Here is a 17,093-nt window from a genome sequence, read left to right on the forward strand (position 1 = left end):
TTAACTTGCTGTACTGATCCCCAAACCCATGCAGAAAATGGAGAATAAGTCATTTTTGGGCAGTGGACAAAACTTTTGCGTTCTATGCCCAAGCCGTGAAACAAAAAATGATACTGCCATCCTTCATCTCCCACTGAACTAAACACACAGTAGGGGCTCAGTAAACACTTGCCAACTTCTGTGAGGACGAAGAAGCAAGAGATGGAAATTAACATCTGAGAGACTGTCATATGCCTGAACTGGACCAGATGGCTCACATACGTGGCTTGTGTGCTCATCAATACGCAGTTGGATAGCCATTACCGTTTGGAGAACTAAACCGAGGCTCAGAAAGGATAGCCAGGGTCACACGAAAAGTAAAGGCAGGCTTCCCTGCTCCCTATGCAGTGTACCCCAGGGTCTCTCCTCCACCAAAGTTCCTTGTACCGTGCTTTGCAGTCGACATAAGACATTTGGAGCGGAAGTTTGATTCGGCATCTTGAAGGACACTAACTTCTGCAGAGAAACTCTTAGGGTGGAGAACACTTCTCCCGTCTTCAGGATGTGGTCAAAACAGGACGTGCTAGCGCCAGCTCTGCTCGTGGTGAGGCCTGAGCACGGCTGAGGGACGGGACCGAGCAAGCGGTCAGGCCAGGTGAGCGCCAGCATAGCCCAGCGGTTTCCGGGTGACCCGGAGATCAGCCCGCTGTCCCTCGAGCGGTCGGGGGGCGGCGGGGGGCTCCGGGTACTGAGCCAAAGCCCGGCGCCGGGGCGGGCCGCGCGTGACGCACTTCCGTCCTGCGCCTTCCGGCTTAAAGGGGCCCCGGACCTTCCTCATAACAACAAAACCAGCGCGCTCGCGCCGGGCCCCTGGGCTTCTAGTCCCCGCCCTCCTGCCACCTGCCGCCGCCTCGGCCGCGCCCGGCCCTGCGCCGCGCTGCCGTGTCCTGCCGGAGGGGTCAGGCGGAGAGCGGACCGCGCCCTTTGGCCAACTTCTCAGGCGGCCACCGCGCCGCCTCGCGAGACCCGGGGCCGGGCCGTGGCTGCCGCGGAGCAGCAGGAAGGGAGCGGCCGCCGCGGAGGACGCCTGGTGGGACTGTGCGGACGGCGGCCCTGTCCGGGCGCGGAGGGCGGCAGTGGCGGGCCCCGCGGCCTTCTTTCAGGTACCCCTGCCCCGGCGGGTCGCCCTGAGCGGCTCGGCCCCTTCTCTGGTCCGCTTGGCAGGGCCGTCGCGTAGGGGCCTTATTGCGTTTCAGCTTGGGGGTCGCCGCGGGGGCGGGGCAGTGGCTCCCACCCTTATCATTGCTTTCTCTCTTTTCCTCCCGGCCTCTCTCCGCAGTCCGGAGCCCGGCGGAGCCCGGACCTGGCGGGGAAAGCTGCACCCACGGCCGGGTCCACGGACCCCGCCGCCGCCACTGTCCATCATCCTTGGTACCGGCAATGGCCATTGTATCGCCCGATGCACTTGTGACTGACTTGGACACGGAATATTAAGAACCTACTCGCTGCCGTCCCTGTGCCAGTCGCGCCGGCAGTTACCACCTCGGCTCATTTGGGCTGCTCCTCTTGACTGTTCAACTCGGGGGCACCATGGACCAAAATGGGATGGAGATTCCTGTGACCCTCATCATTAAAGCACCAAATCAGAAATACAGTGACCAGACTATTAGCTGCTTCTTGAACTGGACCGTGGGGAAACTAAAAACGCATCTATCTAACGTGTACCCTAGCAAACCAGTAAGTGTCTTAAAAGCTGGGCACAGCTGCTCTGGCCAGCAACTTTTCGTGCCATGCACTCCCATCTCTCTGTTCATCCCCTCCCCTCTTGAATCAAATAGGTCTCTTGCTAGACTGCGAAGTATTTTGGGTTCCGAGGTTTATGTGTGTGTCTCTTGAGTGTCTCAACCATCATTAATATCTTCCTCATGAGGTTCAGTTAATTAGTAAGAGTACTGTGTACAAAAATATCAAGGGACATAATAACTGACAGGCATAAAAAAGGACCATTTTCATTGGATTTAAGTCATTGGCCTAGTATGGGAGAGACAGATGGATCCTTAAAAAAAAAAAAGGTAAACACTGCAATCTATATTAAAGCTTTTATTGCTTTAGTTAGGCGTTGAGACTTTTAGAAGAACTACAGAAATAAGGCAGTTACTGCAAAAGCAGGAGGTTTGGAAAAACAACTCTTAGTTGGTCTTGTCAGTATTTTTGATACAAATATTTTTAATAGAGGAAATAAAAACCCCGAGTTATTTAAGTGCTTGGAACAAACTAGCTGGAACCGTCATTTTTTTCAGATCCTTTGTTTTAAAGTTAAGATTTTTCACAGGGGGTAACAGACTTGTTTTAAAATTTTCTGGTTTACAGAGGATTTCCTATTGCATATGATTCATTCTGCACATTTTCAAAGTAGAAAAATAGTTTTTCAGAATAGTCAGAATTGAAAGTCAGATACTTCCATAGTGCTGTTTATAACATAGCTGGAATACCATTCCTAAATATATAAGTATATACTTGAGCATATATCTAAGTGTGTGTTTGTCTGTCTCCAACTCTGTATATGTATCTATATATAAAAGTGTGTATATACATATACATTTAGATATATGCTCAAGTATGTGCTTACGTGAGATCTTTATATTGTATGATTAAACCAAAAGGGACTTGGTTTGCATTATTGTAGACCAAGAGTTACCACTTTTCTAAAACTTTTTCTTTTTCAAAAAGTATCTAAGAGAAGAGTGGTGTGAAACCCATTTGCCTTACCTGCACCCAGTAGAAGTCAGTTTTTGGCAGGAGTTCTGCCCTCCCTGTACTAATCTCTAGTACCCATATGGATCATTTGGCTGCTGGGAGGACAGATCAGTTGCAAACTTTTCTATACCATCTCCTTAACCCACTTACAACTCGTACACACACTTCCAGGTTTAATTGTGGCAAACCTGACTTTTCTCTTCTCTTCCAGCAAGTCATCCCCAAGTGAATTGTATTTTTTAAAAAAGATTTTATTTATTTATTTGACAGAGAGAGTGTGTGCATGCACAGACAGGGGGTGCTGCAGAGGGAAAGGGAGAAGCAGACTCCCTTCTGATCAGGGAGCCCAATGAAGGGCTCAATCCCAGGACCTTGGGATCATGACCTGAGCTGAAGGCAGATGCTTAACCCACTGAGCTACCCAGGCACCCCTCCAGGTGAACTGTAATACTAAAATTTATTTCTAGTTAATGAGAGTGGGTGGAACTGGGGTGAGGACCATGTGTTTGTTGGCTTAGAACTTCACTGAAAACTTCCTGTGGTTATTAGATTTGACAGGCTTACATTCTAATTTACTTACCACATGAAAACTGATTTGAAGTTTTTTAATTGTTGAACACACCAATTATTTCACGATACCCCACAGGTAGTCTTCAGTATAGGAACTGGAGTATTAGAAGTTAACTTTTTAAGATGGTTATTTAGAACAGAACATTTTGTAATATAAGCAATATTAATATATTATGAGGAAAGTTTGGATTCTTATGAGCACCCACAAAAACTGCTTGACACTAATTCTGTGTTTAGGCATCTTAAGTGCTATTTGATGTTTAACAGAGATTATTTCTTAGGCCTGATTCTTCGCACATCTGCCTGGTGGAGGTGGATGATTTAGAAGTAGAGTACAGTTCCAGTGCCTTGTAGAAGTAAGTGTTCTCCAGTAAGGAGTAGAAACGTTGATGGCTCTGGTCAGTAGCGCTCTAATTGGGTCTGATGGGCCAAGGGTGGGTGGAGGGCCTTCGTCTCTGTGGGCAGTGGTTTCTAGGAAAGTAGGAGCTGCTAGAGGGAAAAGAATGGAGATTTGAAGTTGTCCTTTTAGGATCTCTAAAATAGGTCACATGTCTACTGCTGTTAGCAGAACTCCGGCTAAACTCTGAGCTAACAGAGTTAGCTAGCTAAACAGTTAACAGAACTGGCTAAACAAGAGCATATTTAGTCTTAAGATTTTAGCCTTATCGTCAGATACTGATTTGACTTAATCACAATGTGCACATGAATATTTGAAATTCAATTTTCCATCTGTCAATAAACCCGCAGCAAATAAACCCTTTCCCACCAAAGCATATTTTCTTGGGCTTCATTTATTTATTTAATTAGGATTTTATTGACCTGGAATTTGGGTGTCTATATGTTAAGCATGAAGGTGATGATGAGTCCTTTGCTGTTATGAAGCTCAGATCCAGTGGGGGATACAGATATGTAGTAAAAAGCTCTAGTATTATGTGACTTATGTTACACGAGAGGGATGCTATAGGAGCATAGGGAGGGAATGGTCAACTCTGAAGCGGGGAGGTAAGGGAATGTGTAGCTGATTTAAGAAAAGGTTCACAGTGACATTTTTCTTTATTTTCTTTAATTTCTTTCTTTTTTTTTTTTTTTTTTTAAAGATTTTGTTATTTGAAAGAGAGAGAATGAGAAAGAGAACATGAGAAGGGGGAGGATCAGAGGGAGAAGTAGACTCCCTGCTGAGCAAGGAGCATGATCCTCTGGGGTCAGATATCATGACCTCAGCTGAAGGCAGTCACTTAACCAACTGAGCCACCCAGGTGCTCTTGGGGACATTTTTCTTAAAGAGTTGATAACAGTTTTAAGCAGACAAGTAGCTACTTTTTTTTTTTCTTTTTTAAACCTTTTATTTCAAAGGTAATGTTGCTCTGATGATTCTCACTGTAATTCTGTACTATGTAAAAAGATTACAGATCCATGATGGGCTCCAAAGGGGAAGGTGTTTTCCAGTTAGGAAATAGGTCAGTTGCCGTATTTATGCAAAACTTTATAGTGCCATCACTAAAAACCTGGAATTGAACTCTTTGGGAGTTTTGTTTAACTTTGAATGTTATTGATAATTGGTTTAGGATTTGGTGGAGGAATTGAAAAGTGCATCAATTCATGTTGATAGTGTACATAGATAATTGTGAATGATGTTGTGATATGACATTTGTCATCACTTCATGACTTTAGATTTTCAGATCCTGAAATTGGCCTGTAATGTAAAATAATTATTCTGTAAATTTGGGTAATTGCTCCTGGGGCATGAAGATATCTGTCAGGAAGGCGACTTTTACTTGAGTAGTTTGCAACTTTAATCTAGTTTAAGTTTATTTGCTAGAGATGTAAATATGAAAATAGTTGAACTTAATGTTATTCAGTAGAATGGACTGTCTTAGAGAAAACTTAAAAAAGTAGGGATCTCTGGGGCACCTGGGTGGCTCAGTGGTTTAAAGCCTCTGCCTTCGGCTCAGGTCGTGATCCCAGGATTCTGGGATCGAGCCCCACATCGGGCTCTCTGCTCAGTGGGGAGCCTGCTTCCTCCTCTCTCTCTCTGCCTGCCTCTCTGCCTACTTGTGATCTCCATCTGTCAAATAAATAAATAAAATCTTAAAAAAAAAATAGGGATCTCTAAGTCTGATTAGGCCTCTTTCTCATTATTGCTTCTTTCTCTCATACACAAGCAATAACTAAGATGGACCCGACTCACCGTGAATTCAGTTTTGAGGATAAATTGGGGCTTTCCTTAGCTTCTCACTTTTCAGTCTTGAGGCCAAAATGCCTGTTAAACGTGTCCCTCGGTTCTGGGTAGATTTCCTTTGTCTAGGTGCTTTATATTCTTAAACTAAAGCAGTCAATATCATTTCCTCTTCTAGCTCTCCTGCTCAGCTAGGGAGGTTTGTTCTGGTTTTCAAATTGCTCCACTGCTCTGAGATTATGTTAGAATTAAAGACATGGGTATAGAACCAGTTGTATGGGTTCTCTTTTGAGAATATAACATTCCATAACCAAATTGCCTATAGTTCAGATGGAAGTCTTAATTTCATTAGCAGTGGAAATAGCTTGAATAATATAATTTGAGGTTTATATCTGCCTCATTTTTGTAATTCCCTATTACCTTACTCAGGCATATCATTTTAAAAACTTACTTAACTGTCTCAGAACTGTCGACTTAAAGGGGCTTATAATCCATACTTTTAAATAATTTTTGTTTTATAAGATTTGTCTTTACAATTTTAGTGCATATGTTTAAGAGGGTTTTATGTCGCATAGCAATATAGTTCATATTTTTAAACCTCTGAACAAAGGACATTATTACATTGTGAAGATTGATGAAAAGTTAAAAGTTTTGAATGAGTGCGAACTAAATCTGTTTTTTTTTTATTTTTTTTAAAGATTTTATTTATTTATTTGACAGAGAGATATAGCAAGAGAGGGAACACAAGCAGGGGGAGTGGGAGAGGGAGAAGCAGGCTTCAGCTGAGCAGGGAACCTGATTAGGGGCTCGATCCCAGGACCCTGGGATCATGACCTGAGCCAAAGGTAGATGTTTAACGACTGAGCCACCCAGGTGCCCATTATTTTTTATTTTTTAATTTTTTTGAGTTTTATTTATTTTTCAGAAAAAGGGAGGAAGGGTGGGAGGGAGAGAAGGAACACACAAGCAGGGGGAGCTAGAGGCAGAGGGAGAAGCAGCAGGATCCCTGCTGAGCGAGGAGCCCTATGAGGGACTCATCCCAGGACCCTGGGTCATGACCTGAGCTGAAGGCAGGCACTTAACCAGCTGAGCCACCAGACATCCCTAAATTTGTTTTATTGAACTTCTTTGTAGTCTTTTCCTAATGTATTTTTTCAGGAAATAACAGTACTATGTTTTGTTTAATCATGCATTTTTTAAGATATGGATTTTTCTAGAACTTTTAGTTAAGTTTCTCACCTCTACATAACAGACAGTGATTTCATGGTCTCAAATGCTTTTGTTTAACTGTCACAGTTGGTGCTCAGATTTTAAACTTCCATTTACTAAGTGGTTGCCATGTATCTTAAGCATTCTACTAAGTATTTTATGTTTTATGACATTTATTCCTCATAGACACCTTATGATGTAAATTTTATTTATTAACTCTATTGTATAGATAATAGAACTCCTTATGTAGTAGAATTAGAATTTGAACCCAGGTTGGTCTGACTTTCAAGCCTCAGTGCTTAAACCATTAATTCACATTGTATATGATGGTTATATGTAATAAGATGAAGAAAGGCATTTAGGGACCTGGCCATCTTAGCTATATACTTATAAACTGCAAAGAAGTGAAGTATAAAAAGAGGTGTATGGTTAGATGGTTTGTCATTTAAAGGCTGTAGATGAATGGATAACATAGCCTCAATAGTGTTCTAATGCAGGTCATGTTAGTGTGTGCTATTTCTGTTTATTTTGATAAATTTTAGGGAAGTTATGGGAATCTAGTATCTTAAGACCTCAAAAGCACATTGCTTTGCTTTATCTTTTCACATTCTTGCTTGTTTGTATAAACCATAGCAGACATGTATTTTGGCATTCTCTGTTGTATGTATACCTGATTTGCAAATGGCCTGTGAGTGGAAACAGCTAAACTGGGATGTCCCTTTGGAATTCTAGAGAAAATCATTTTTTAAGCTCCTATATGCTGGTTTCGTTTATTGCTGTTCCAGGGAGATTAGGGGTAGAGGCAGTTTGGGTAAACCATGCTTCCATTTACAGTGCTTCTGAATTCTCTGGGGTTCTTAATTTGGGTGAATTAGTGGGAATGAGAGGAAGATATGTTGCAGTCCAAATTCATAGAATTAATTTCCCGCAGAATCAATATGTTGTGTACCTTCTGGGAACCACCTCTTTACAGCTATTTGATGCTTGTGACTGAGCTATATGTAAGTACTGAAATACTAATAATTACCACTTTCAATGGGTAAGGACTTGGGTTCTAGTTCTTTGAACATGTAAGTTGAAGATTTTTTTACTAAGGCATTTGACTATGTTCATTCAGAAATACTAATAAGAACATGATTTTTTAAGCCATCCATAATGAGAGACTGTATTTAGTTCCTCATATACAAAATTTAATCTTTTGATACCAATGAGGTGACTTTCTAGAAATACGAAACTGTTGTTGGTTTTGTAAACTCATCTATCAAATTCTTCTATTTTAAATGCACTAGGGATGCACAGTATTTTGTCTGTTTTTGATATCTGATTAAATGTTAAAAAGTCAGATACTTTAGATAGTATATGTAAACCTTTTAGGAAGAAAAACATCTTCCCAGTTTATGACTTATTTTTGCATATTATATTAGCTGATGAGCTTTCCTCACCTTGGTTTTTAGCAATGTCTGTTAAGTGGATGGCAGAATTTTTTTGGCCAGCTAGTTAAGCAGGTATTTATTTGGAGTGGCCTGGTTCTGTCTCTGGGATCCTCAGAGTACCATCAGGATGTTCCTAACTTGATAATTTAGCTGCCTCTGCTCTACCATGTAATACCAGGTACCATGTATCGCTAGGCTTTATCTAGTAGTGAGTAGTGGAAGTAGTGAGAGTAGCATTATCTGATAGAACTTGCTGACTATTGAATGTAGGGTGTGAGCAACAGGAAGAGTGGTGGTAGTGTTAACATAGATGGTCAAGTGTTATGTATCTGTGTAGCCAGTATCTTAACAGTAGACTTTTAATGGACAATTTAATTAGGACTTAGTTTTAGATTTACCAATCCTGAGTCTTCTGGATTTTTATATTGAAAGGGTACCATGTGATTTTTTTTTTTTTAAAGCTACTGAGATTATGAAGTTTGTTATAGCATATATATATAGTAACATTACTTAACCTAACTAATACAGAAATGGATTTCCAATCACAATAAACGATGCTGTTATTAGCTGGTCTGGATAAATAAAATTGTGTCACTTTTATAAGTGAAACTGAATTGAATTGAGATCTCAGAAATCTGTATTTTTCCCAGTACTCTAGTTTATGATCCAAAGTGGCTAGTTGAAAGTTCAGGCAGTTGATTACTGCCTGAATCAGTTAATTATTGATTGTGTTGTTTGTTATCATGTCTAACTACTGGTTTTCCAGATATTTAAATTAATTAATGTATTGATATTTAAAGTGAAGAGGCAATTTTTTTAGTGACATAGAAAAATTTTCAGATCTTCTCCCTAAGTTAGGCACATGAAAATTCCTTTTTCTGTTTTTCAGTCATAGTAAAATTAAAGAATTCCTTTCTTTTAAAATTTCTGATTATTTGAAGACATTTGAATATTTAATTTCACGAAACGATTTTATTGAGATATAATTCACATACTGTAAAACTTGCTCTTTAAAGTCTAGAAGTCCATCAACAGAAGAATAAAGACGATGTGGTATGCATATATATATATATATATATATCACATATAGCATATATATATATGCATATATACCTATACATACACAGTGGAATATTGTGAAATGAAGAAATGAAATCTTGCCTTTTGCAATGATGTGGATGGAACTAGAGGGTATTATGCTAAGAAATAAGTCAATCAGAGAAAGACAATTATATGATCTCACTGATATGTGGAATTTGAGAAACAAGGCAGAGGATCACGGAAGGGAGGGAAAAATGAAACAAGATGAAACCAGAGTGGGGAACAAACCATAAGAGACTCTTAATCTCAGGAAACAAACTGAAGGTTGCTGGAGTGGAGGGGTGTGGGAGGGATGGGGTGGCTGGGTGATGGATACTGGGGAGGGTATGTGCTATGATGAATGCTGTGAATTGTGTAAAACTGATGAATCACAGACCTGTACCCCTGAAACAAATAATAAATTAGTTAATTAAAAAAAGCAAAAACCAAAATAAAAAAATAAAATAAAAACAAAAAAATTCTTGCTCTTTAACATGTGCAACCCAGTGGTTCTTAGTTAATTCACAAAGTTGTGCAGTTATTATTACTGTCTAATTTCAGAACATTTTTGATACCTCAAAAAAGAAAACTTATACTCACTAGTAGTCACTCTCCATTCTTGGTAACTACAGATCTACTTTCTGTCTATAGATTTGCCTATTCTGGAAATTACATATAAATGGAATCATAGTATATGTGGTCCTTTTTTTTTTTTTTTAAGATTTTATTTATTTATTTGACAGACAGGGATCACAAGTAGGCAGAGAGGCAGGCAGAGAGAGAGGAGAAAGCAGGCTCCCCACTGAGCAGAGAGCCTGATGTGGGGCTTGAACCCGGGACCCTGGGATCATGACCTGAGTGTAAGGCAGAGGCTTTAACCCACTGAGCCACCCAGGTGCCCCTATGTGGTCTTTTTTGTCTGGCTCCTTTCACTTAGCATAATGTTTACAAGGTTCACCCACATTACAGCATGTATCAGTTCTTCATTACTTTTTATGGGCAACTAGTATTTATTTTATGTATTTATCATACTTTGTTTATTCATTCATCAGTTGATGGACATTGAGATTGTTTCTACTTTTTGGCTATTATGGCTAAAGTTGTTCTGGACATTCTTATGCAAGTTATTGTGTGGACATAAGTTTTCAGTTTTCTTTGGTATATGCCTAGGAGTAGAATTGGGTATATCCTGAGTCATCAGGTAACTCTTTTTTTGGGGGTGGGGGAGATTTACTTATTTTAGAGAGAGAGAGAGTGAACAGGGAAAAGGGCAGAGGGAGAGGGAGAGAGACTCTCAAGCAGACTCTGTGCTGAGCATGGAATCCCTCTTCAGCCTTGATCTCAAAAGACGGCGAGATCCTGACCTGGGCTGGAAATCAAGAATCTGCCGCTTAACTGACTGAGCCATGTAGGTGCCCCCCATTGGGTAACTCTTTGTTTAACTCTCTGAGGAACGGCCAAACCTTCATAGAGGCTGTTCCATTTCATATTCCTACCAGTGGTGTGTGAGGGTTCCAATTTCTCCGCATCCTCATCCATACTTGTTTTTGCTTCATGTACTTGGTGGGTGGTGCGTGCCATGTAATTTTGCTATATTATTGTATGCCTTTTGGAAAATTGATGTTCCGTTGTTGTGGAAAGATAAAGGTTTATTCAAAGTTGACCTAATTGATATTTATTTTGTTGACTGTGGTAACATTGCAGTTATTTGGGGGTAAAAAAAAACAAACAACAAAACAAAACCCAAAACCTGTTCCAGATACATACTGCTTTTACAGGTGAAAAGAAATGATGTGTGATATTTGTTTCAAAACTCTCTTTTCCCTCAAAAAGGCAATGGGGGATAGATGAAAGAAGAAGAGCAAAATATTGATAATTGTTTGAGTTGAATATTTGGGAGGTCTTGAAGATGGTATCTTGGGGTTTGTTTTGTTCTCCCCACCTTGTGTATGTTTGAAAATTTTCGTAGTAAAGAAAAAAAATTCATAAGACTGTCCTTTATGCAGAATGTTATGACATAGAAGTATCTATTAAATGTTTGGACTGATGGAAAAATGATACCTTATGATGACTGTAGTATTTATCAAAGAAATTTTTTTAGATTCCAGCTAAATTAATAAGTATATTATAGAAACTTATAAAGCATTATAGAATTCATTTTGTCCATGGGTTAAATCAATTATTATCTACTTAGCTTTTAAGTTATGTTATATAATTCACTATTCATTCCCCACTCAGTATTTATATGTATTGATTGAAATTTCAAGATTTGTGACAATGTATTTTAAAAAAACACCTCCTGTGTTGATTTGGTTGTTTATATATGGGGATTTGAACTTGTGCATTTTAGGAATGGCACACTCAAAATACTTAGAGGAGAAGCTAGATTATGCCTAACAGCTAAGTGTCTTGGAAACAGAGTTATACCTTTCCCTTCATTGTGGGTACTCAAGCAACCCTGAACCACAGATCTTATTCAGTATGACAGTTTCTATTATGATTATTTTTGATGTAAGACCCTTGTTAGTAGCCATGCTGAATACATATATTCTGTTTGAAAATTGTTACAGTTGTTGCTTGGATTTGGGCATATTTAACAATTATTGATATAACAAATATTTAATTGTTTTAATAGAATTTGTGGAACATGTGCCTATTTAGGTACTATGGGGACCATACATAATTTGATTTTAAATATTTTAATACTAGTAGTGTGAGCACTTAGCAGATTTTTATTTTATTAATTAATTTATTTATTTGACAGAGAGAGAGGTCACAAGTAGGCAGAGAAGCAGGCAGAGAGAGAGGGAGAAACAGGCTCCCCACTGAGCAGAGAGCCTGATGTGGGGCTCGATCCCAGGACCCCGAGATCATGACCTGAGCCGAAGGCAGAGGCTTAAACCACTGAGCCACCCAGGTGCCCCGCACTTAGCAGATTTATCATACATACAGAATAGGACAGAAGTAACCAGAACGTATTTCCTATTCTTGGTTTCATATAGAGATGACAGCTGAATCTCTATGCATTTGAGTTGATTTTTCTTTAGTCCTGTGTTTTTGAAAAATGTATAGAGGTATTTGTGAGAATGGCAGGAATAATAAAAACTGGAATTGTTACATAAAACTATAACTGAATCCAAATGACTCTTGAATTAAAATCAATAAATTGTGTTGTATGTTAGTAAAGATGAAAATAAATTTTGGGTATTCTTTTAAATTATAAATACTGATAAAACAATTCAAAATAACTGTGGTGACCTTGAAATTTTATTCCATTGTTGACTTATTATTGCTAGAAGGCTAGCCATCTTCTCATATTGTTAAAGGTTTTTAATGATAATCACACATGCATTGTATGATGGCTGAAAAGGCAAACTTCTAGTTTATCTTTTTCTCCTTTTTAAAAAAAAATGGTAACTACCTGTATTTAGTTTTATCTACGTATCTATATTTTATTATAGACTATCGTTTGCTGAGCTCTTAATGTCTTAAGTAGAATTTGGAAGAAAAAATTCTTAAATTATGTCAGTTTTCTGCTAAATTGTGCCTAAAGGGAGTTTTACTTTACACATATTTAGGCATGTTATTCCCAACTTCCAATTTGTATAATTAGAAAAAGTTGAATTATTTTCTTTGTCCCATTTCTTAGTTGACGAAGGATCAGAGATTGGTGTATTCGGGCAGACTGCTTCCCGATCATCTGCAGCTGAAAGACATTCTCAGAAAAGTAAGCTTTTCTAACCACTATTTGATACCAGCTACATTCAGAGTATGAAAAGAGATATGTTCTGAAGTTTTATCTATATACAACTAGTTCAGTTTTTAGATATTAAAAATCAGCCCTTTTGGGTAGCATAACAGATCAACATGAATTAGAAAGTAAGAAACATAATGATGGAGTCTAGTTAGTTTAGGTAATAGTTTTGTATATCCATCTGATAGCTAAATATGAAATATGATTTTATGTTTCTCTGCAGCTATTTGTTATATAAGAAAGCAGTATTGACTTATCAGTAGAGTATTCAAGTAGTAGTGAAGGATTTTCACTGATAATCTCTTCTCTCTTAAATCCCCTTTTGACCAAACTGCATGATGTTTTAACAAGTTGCTTGAGGTAGGAGTTTAATTTCAGGAGAGGAAATGACAGGAAGTCCAGTTGGTAGATCAGTTGGCAAACTTTGAACGCTGGTGCTAACAGCTAAAATATATTTCAGTGTAGTTTTTTGACAATCAGTTTGAACGCTAGTTATTATAATGGCATCTCTTAGCTCATGTTCATTTGTGGAATTATACTTGTAGAACTTTTCCGCATGAGTGCTGCTTTTTGTTTGTGAATATAGCAGAATCAAATACATAGCTTTTATGTTTTGCCCTAACTCTTTGACTTCACTCTTAATGTTCTTTTGGATATCCCTAATCTGATTTAGAAGATCTATGTCCTCTCCTCTATGTATATGATCACCTGTAGGAAACTTTAAAAAATCTTACACTGGTATATTTTTTCTGTTTAGATAGTTGAAATTTTAGCTTTGCTGTTGTGACTTCTTGTTGTCGTTTTCATTTTAATCAGGTAGTTTTAGTTTGCCAAAGTGGTTTAACAGCTTCTCTTCCTTGACCCCCCCTCAAAAACAGTGGATTGCAGGGATGCCTTGGTGGCTCAGTGGGTTAAGCCTCTGCCTTTGGCTCAGGTCATGATCTCAGGGTCCTGGGATCAAGAGTCCTGCGTTGGGCTCTCTGCTCAGCAGGGAGCCTGCTTCCTTCTCTCTCTCTCTGCATTCTTGTGATCTCTCTGCCTCTCTGCCTACTTGTGGTCTCTCTCTCTGTCAAATAAATAAATAAAATCCTTAAAAAAAATAGTGGATTGCAGCAGATTTTTTCCCCCTTTCTCTTTGATAGACTTTTTTTTTTTTTTTTTTTTTTTTTTAAAGTAAGCCCTATGCTTGATGTGGGGCTTCAGTTCATGACCCTGAGATCAAGAGCCACATCCTTACTAATGACCCAGCCAGGTACCCTGATACTTGGTGCCTGACTTGAATTTTTGGAGTAGTTTTAGGTTCACAGCACAATTGAGCAGAAGGTATAGAGTTTCCCCATATACCCCATGTTTTTACACATGCCTAGGCTACCCCACTAACAAAATTCCACATCAGAGTGGTATATTTGTTACAACTGACATTGTACACAGTGTATTACAGTGATGCAGCATTATCATCAAAAGTCCGTAGTTAACATTAGGGTTCACTCTTGGTGTTTACTATGGACTTAGGCTTCAGTCTTGGTGTTTCCAAGAGTGAACCCTAATTCACAATTTATGGGTTTCCCAAGTAAATAATGACGTGTATCCACCATTATAATATCCTGAAGAATAGTTTCACTACCCTAGAAATCCAGTGTGCTCCACCTGTTCATCTTCCCCCTGTGTTTATGCTTAAAAACATTTCTGCTATATGCTCTTTGAAATACACACTTATAATTTTAATCCAAGATGGCTAAACTATGCATATGAATACTTTTTTTAAAAAAAATTCTTCATTTATTTGAGAGAGAGAGACACAGCAAGAGAGGGAACACAAGCAGGGGGAGTGGGAGAGGGAGAAGCAGGCTTCCTGCTGAGCAGGGAGTCCAGCATGGGCGATCCCAGGACCTGGGATCATGATCCGAGTCAAAGGCAGACACTTAATGACCGAGCTACCCAGGTGCCTCTTAATACTTTTAAAAAGGTTTTTGCTTCCATAAATGATTTCTGTCCAGAAGAGTTAAAATAAAAATGCTCAAAGGATGTTGTGCCCTTTATATGAAACATTTTGAACAATCTGTTTATATTTTGAATAGATCTTACAAGTGTTTTTGTTAAAGTCAGGGTACCCTTTACTTTTTTTCAGGTAGATGCTGACATTAGCTTTACCAGTTTAGTTATAAAATGTTTTGCAGAACCATTCTCCAAAGGTGAATGAAAACTATTAATTAATTGTGATTAATATGACCTTTGAAACTAGGTTTCTAAGGATAAACATCTTACATTTGGATGCTTTTTAGTATTTTGTATTCTGAAGCTAAGAGGGCCTTAAGTCAGATGTGCTTTCTGCCTACCTTCCTAGGCATAGTTCATGTCATGCTTTCTCTTCTCCCTAGCTTTCTAACCTTGTTAATTTGTTAAGCAATTGTAATTTATGCTTCTCAGCTTTGTGCAAAAGACTGTTTTATATATTCCCTAACTGTGCACTAATGTGTTCTGATATTTTAAGAATGTTGTGAGCCTCTTTAGGTGACGGGTTGACTCTTACCCTTTTTTGGATTCACCTCAGAATTACGCACAATTCTAGGTTGATGGAAGGCATTCATACATTCTTAGTTTCTGGTAGCTTCATTTCTCTTTCTCACAAATGGGAATCTTTCTTTTCTTTCTCTCCCCTTTTCTTTATCATTTTCTTTTCTTTCTTCCTTTTTTTTAAGTTGCTGAGCCATCCTTTGTTCTTCTCTGCCCTCTATTTTCTCTCCTTTCTCCATCTTATATATACTAGTTTTATGCCTGACTATAAATATACTCATGAAATCACTAAGCTTAAATGCCAATCCTAATCCTTATTAGAATATTTTCCTTCAGCCATAGTCACAAGTTTATGTGGAAACACATGGAATATGTACAGAATGTAGTTCAAATATATACTTTAGGGGCGCCTGGGTGGCTCAGTGGATTAAACCGCTGCCTTCGGCTTGGGTCATGATCTCGGGGTCCTGGGATCGAGCCCCGCATCGGGCTCTCTGCTCTGCAGGGAGCCTGCTTCCTCCTCTCTCTCTGCCTGCCTCTCTGCCTACTTGTGATCTCTCTCTCTGTCAAATAAATAAATAAATAAAAAATCTTTAAAAAAAAAAAAAATATATACTTTAAATCTGTGTATAATTGTTAGAGGTAAAACTAATTTTTGAATTAAAATAAAAGAAACTGTACATCACCTGGCTAAAATTAAGGTAGAGTAGGTACAGTTGAGTTTTTTTTATTAGGGCTGCAAAGTCTCAAGTAATGGAAATATTTTCACTACTCAAAATTTGTAGGCCTAAGTTCCAATGTGACTGTTATATAGTTTTGATATTAAAATGATAGATATCTTTATGTTGAAGAAGTAGATTGCATTGATACAACTTCACAGCACTGCTTGCTTTGAGACTCCTTGATATACAAAGTAATTTTTTCATATCGTAGGTACTGCATAGTCTATAGTTAGACTAGATGGTTTTCTATAGAGCATGGAGAATATATTGAATTCAGAAGGGCCCCAGATACTGAAAGAGTAAATCACCATGCCTTCAGATGGCAACAGTTTATTACTAATAAAATGGCTACGCTAGAAAGGAATTTAAAATTGGAGTTAAATATTTCAGCTTAGTTACTGACTTTTTGAATTATACACTTTCCAGTACTACCCTTTCAATGTAATTTTCTTTAATTTTAGCAAGATGAGTATCATATGGTTCATCTAGTATGTACTTCTCGGACTCCTCCCAGTTCTCCAAAATCCAGCACCACTAGAGAAAGTCATGAAGCATTGGCATCCAGCAGCAGTTCTGTGAGTTTTTGGGGAGGAGTAAATGTTGAAGTTTTCTGATTATCCTTGGGAGTGAAAAAACAGAACAATTGGAGCTTGTGGGTTGTGAGATTGTGTTTTGAACAGCTTGAGTTAGGCGTTTAAACTTTGTTTTTAGAGATCCAGTGCATAGTGTTATCCCTGGAAGCTTGAGTTATTTGCTATAGGGATTGAAGATCCAATCTTCAGGGGTTAAATGCTAAAATACTCAGAAAACAGAGTGATGATATGATTACATAGTTTAAAATCTAGGACCAGTAAAGTTTCACAAATATTAAAGGTACTTGTATTCAAGGTGGATTAAAT

At 38.6% G+C, this 17,093-nt stretch overlaps 1 protein-coding gene across 1 annotated transcript in view; it reads left to right on the forward strand.

Moving 5' to 3' along the window:
• Positions 1-808: 808 nt before the first annotated feature.
• The window catches only part of HERPUD2 (HERPUD family member 2), a 32,379-nt gene continuing 16,094 nt past the window's right edge, over positions 809-17,093 (forward strand). Inside the window, exons 1-4 of the mRNA XM_046021249.1 lie at positions 809-1,142; positions 1,319-1,716; positions 12,854-12,931; positions 16,656-16,769. Coding sequence (XP_045877205.1) covers positions 1,570-1,716; positions 12,854-12,931; positions 16,656-16,769 — 339 coding nt within the window. The 5' untranslated portion in view covers positions 809-1,142; positions 1,319-1,569. The remainder of the gene's footprint in view (positions 1,143-1,318; positions 1,717-12,853; positions 12,932-16,655; positions 16,770-17,093) is intronic.

The sequence above is a fragment of the Meles meles genome, chromosome 10, assembly GCF_922984935.1.
Source record: "Meles meles chromosome 10, mMelMel3.1 paternal haplotype, whole genome shotgun sequence".
Taxonomy (NCBI): Eukaryota; Metazoa; Chordata; class Mammalia; order Carnivora; family Mustelidae; genus Meles; species Meles meles.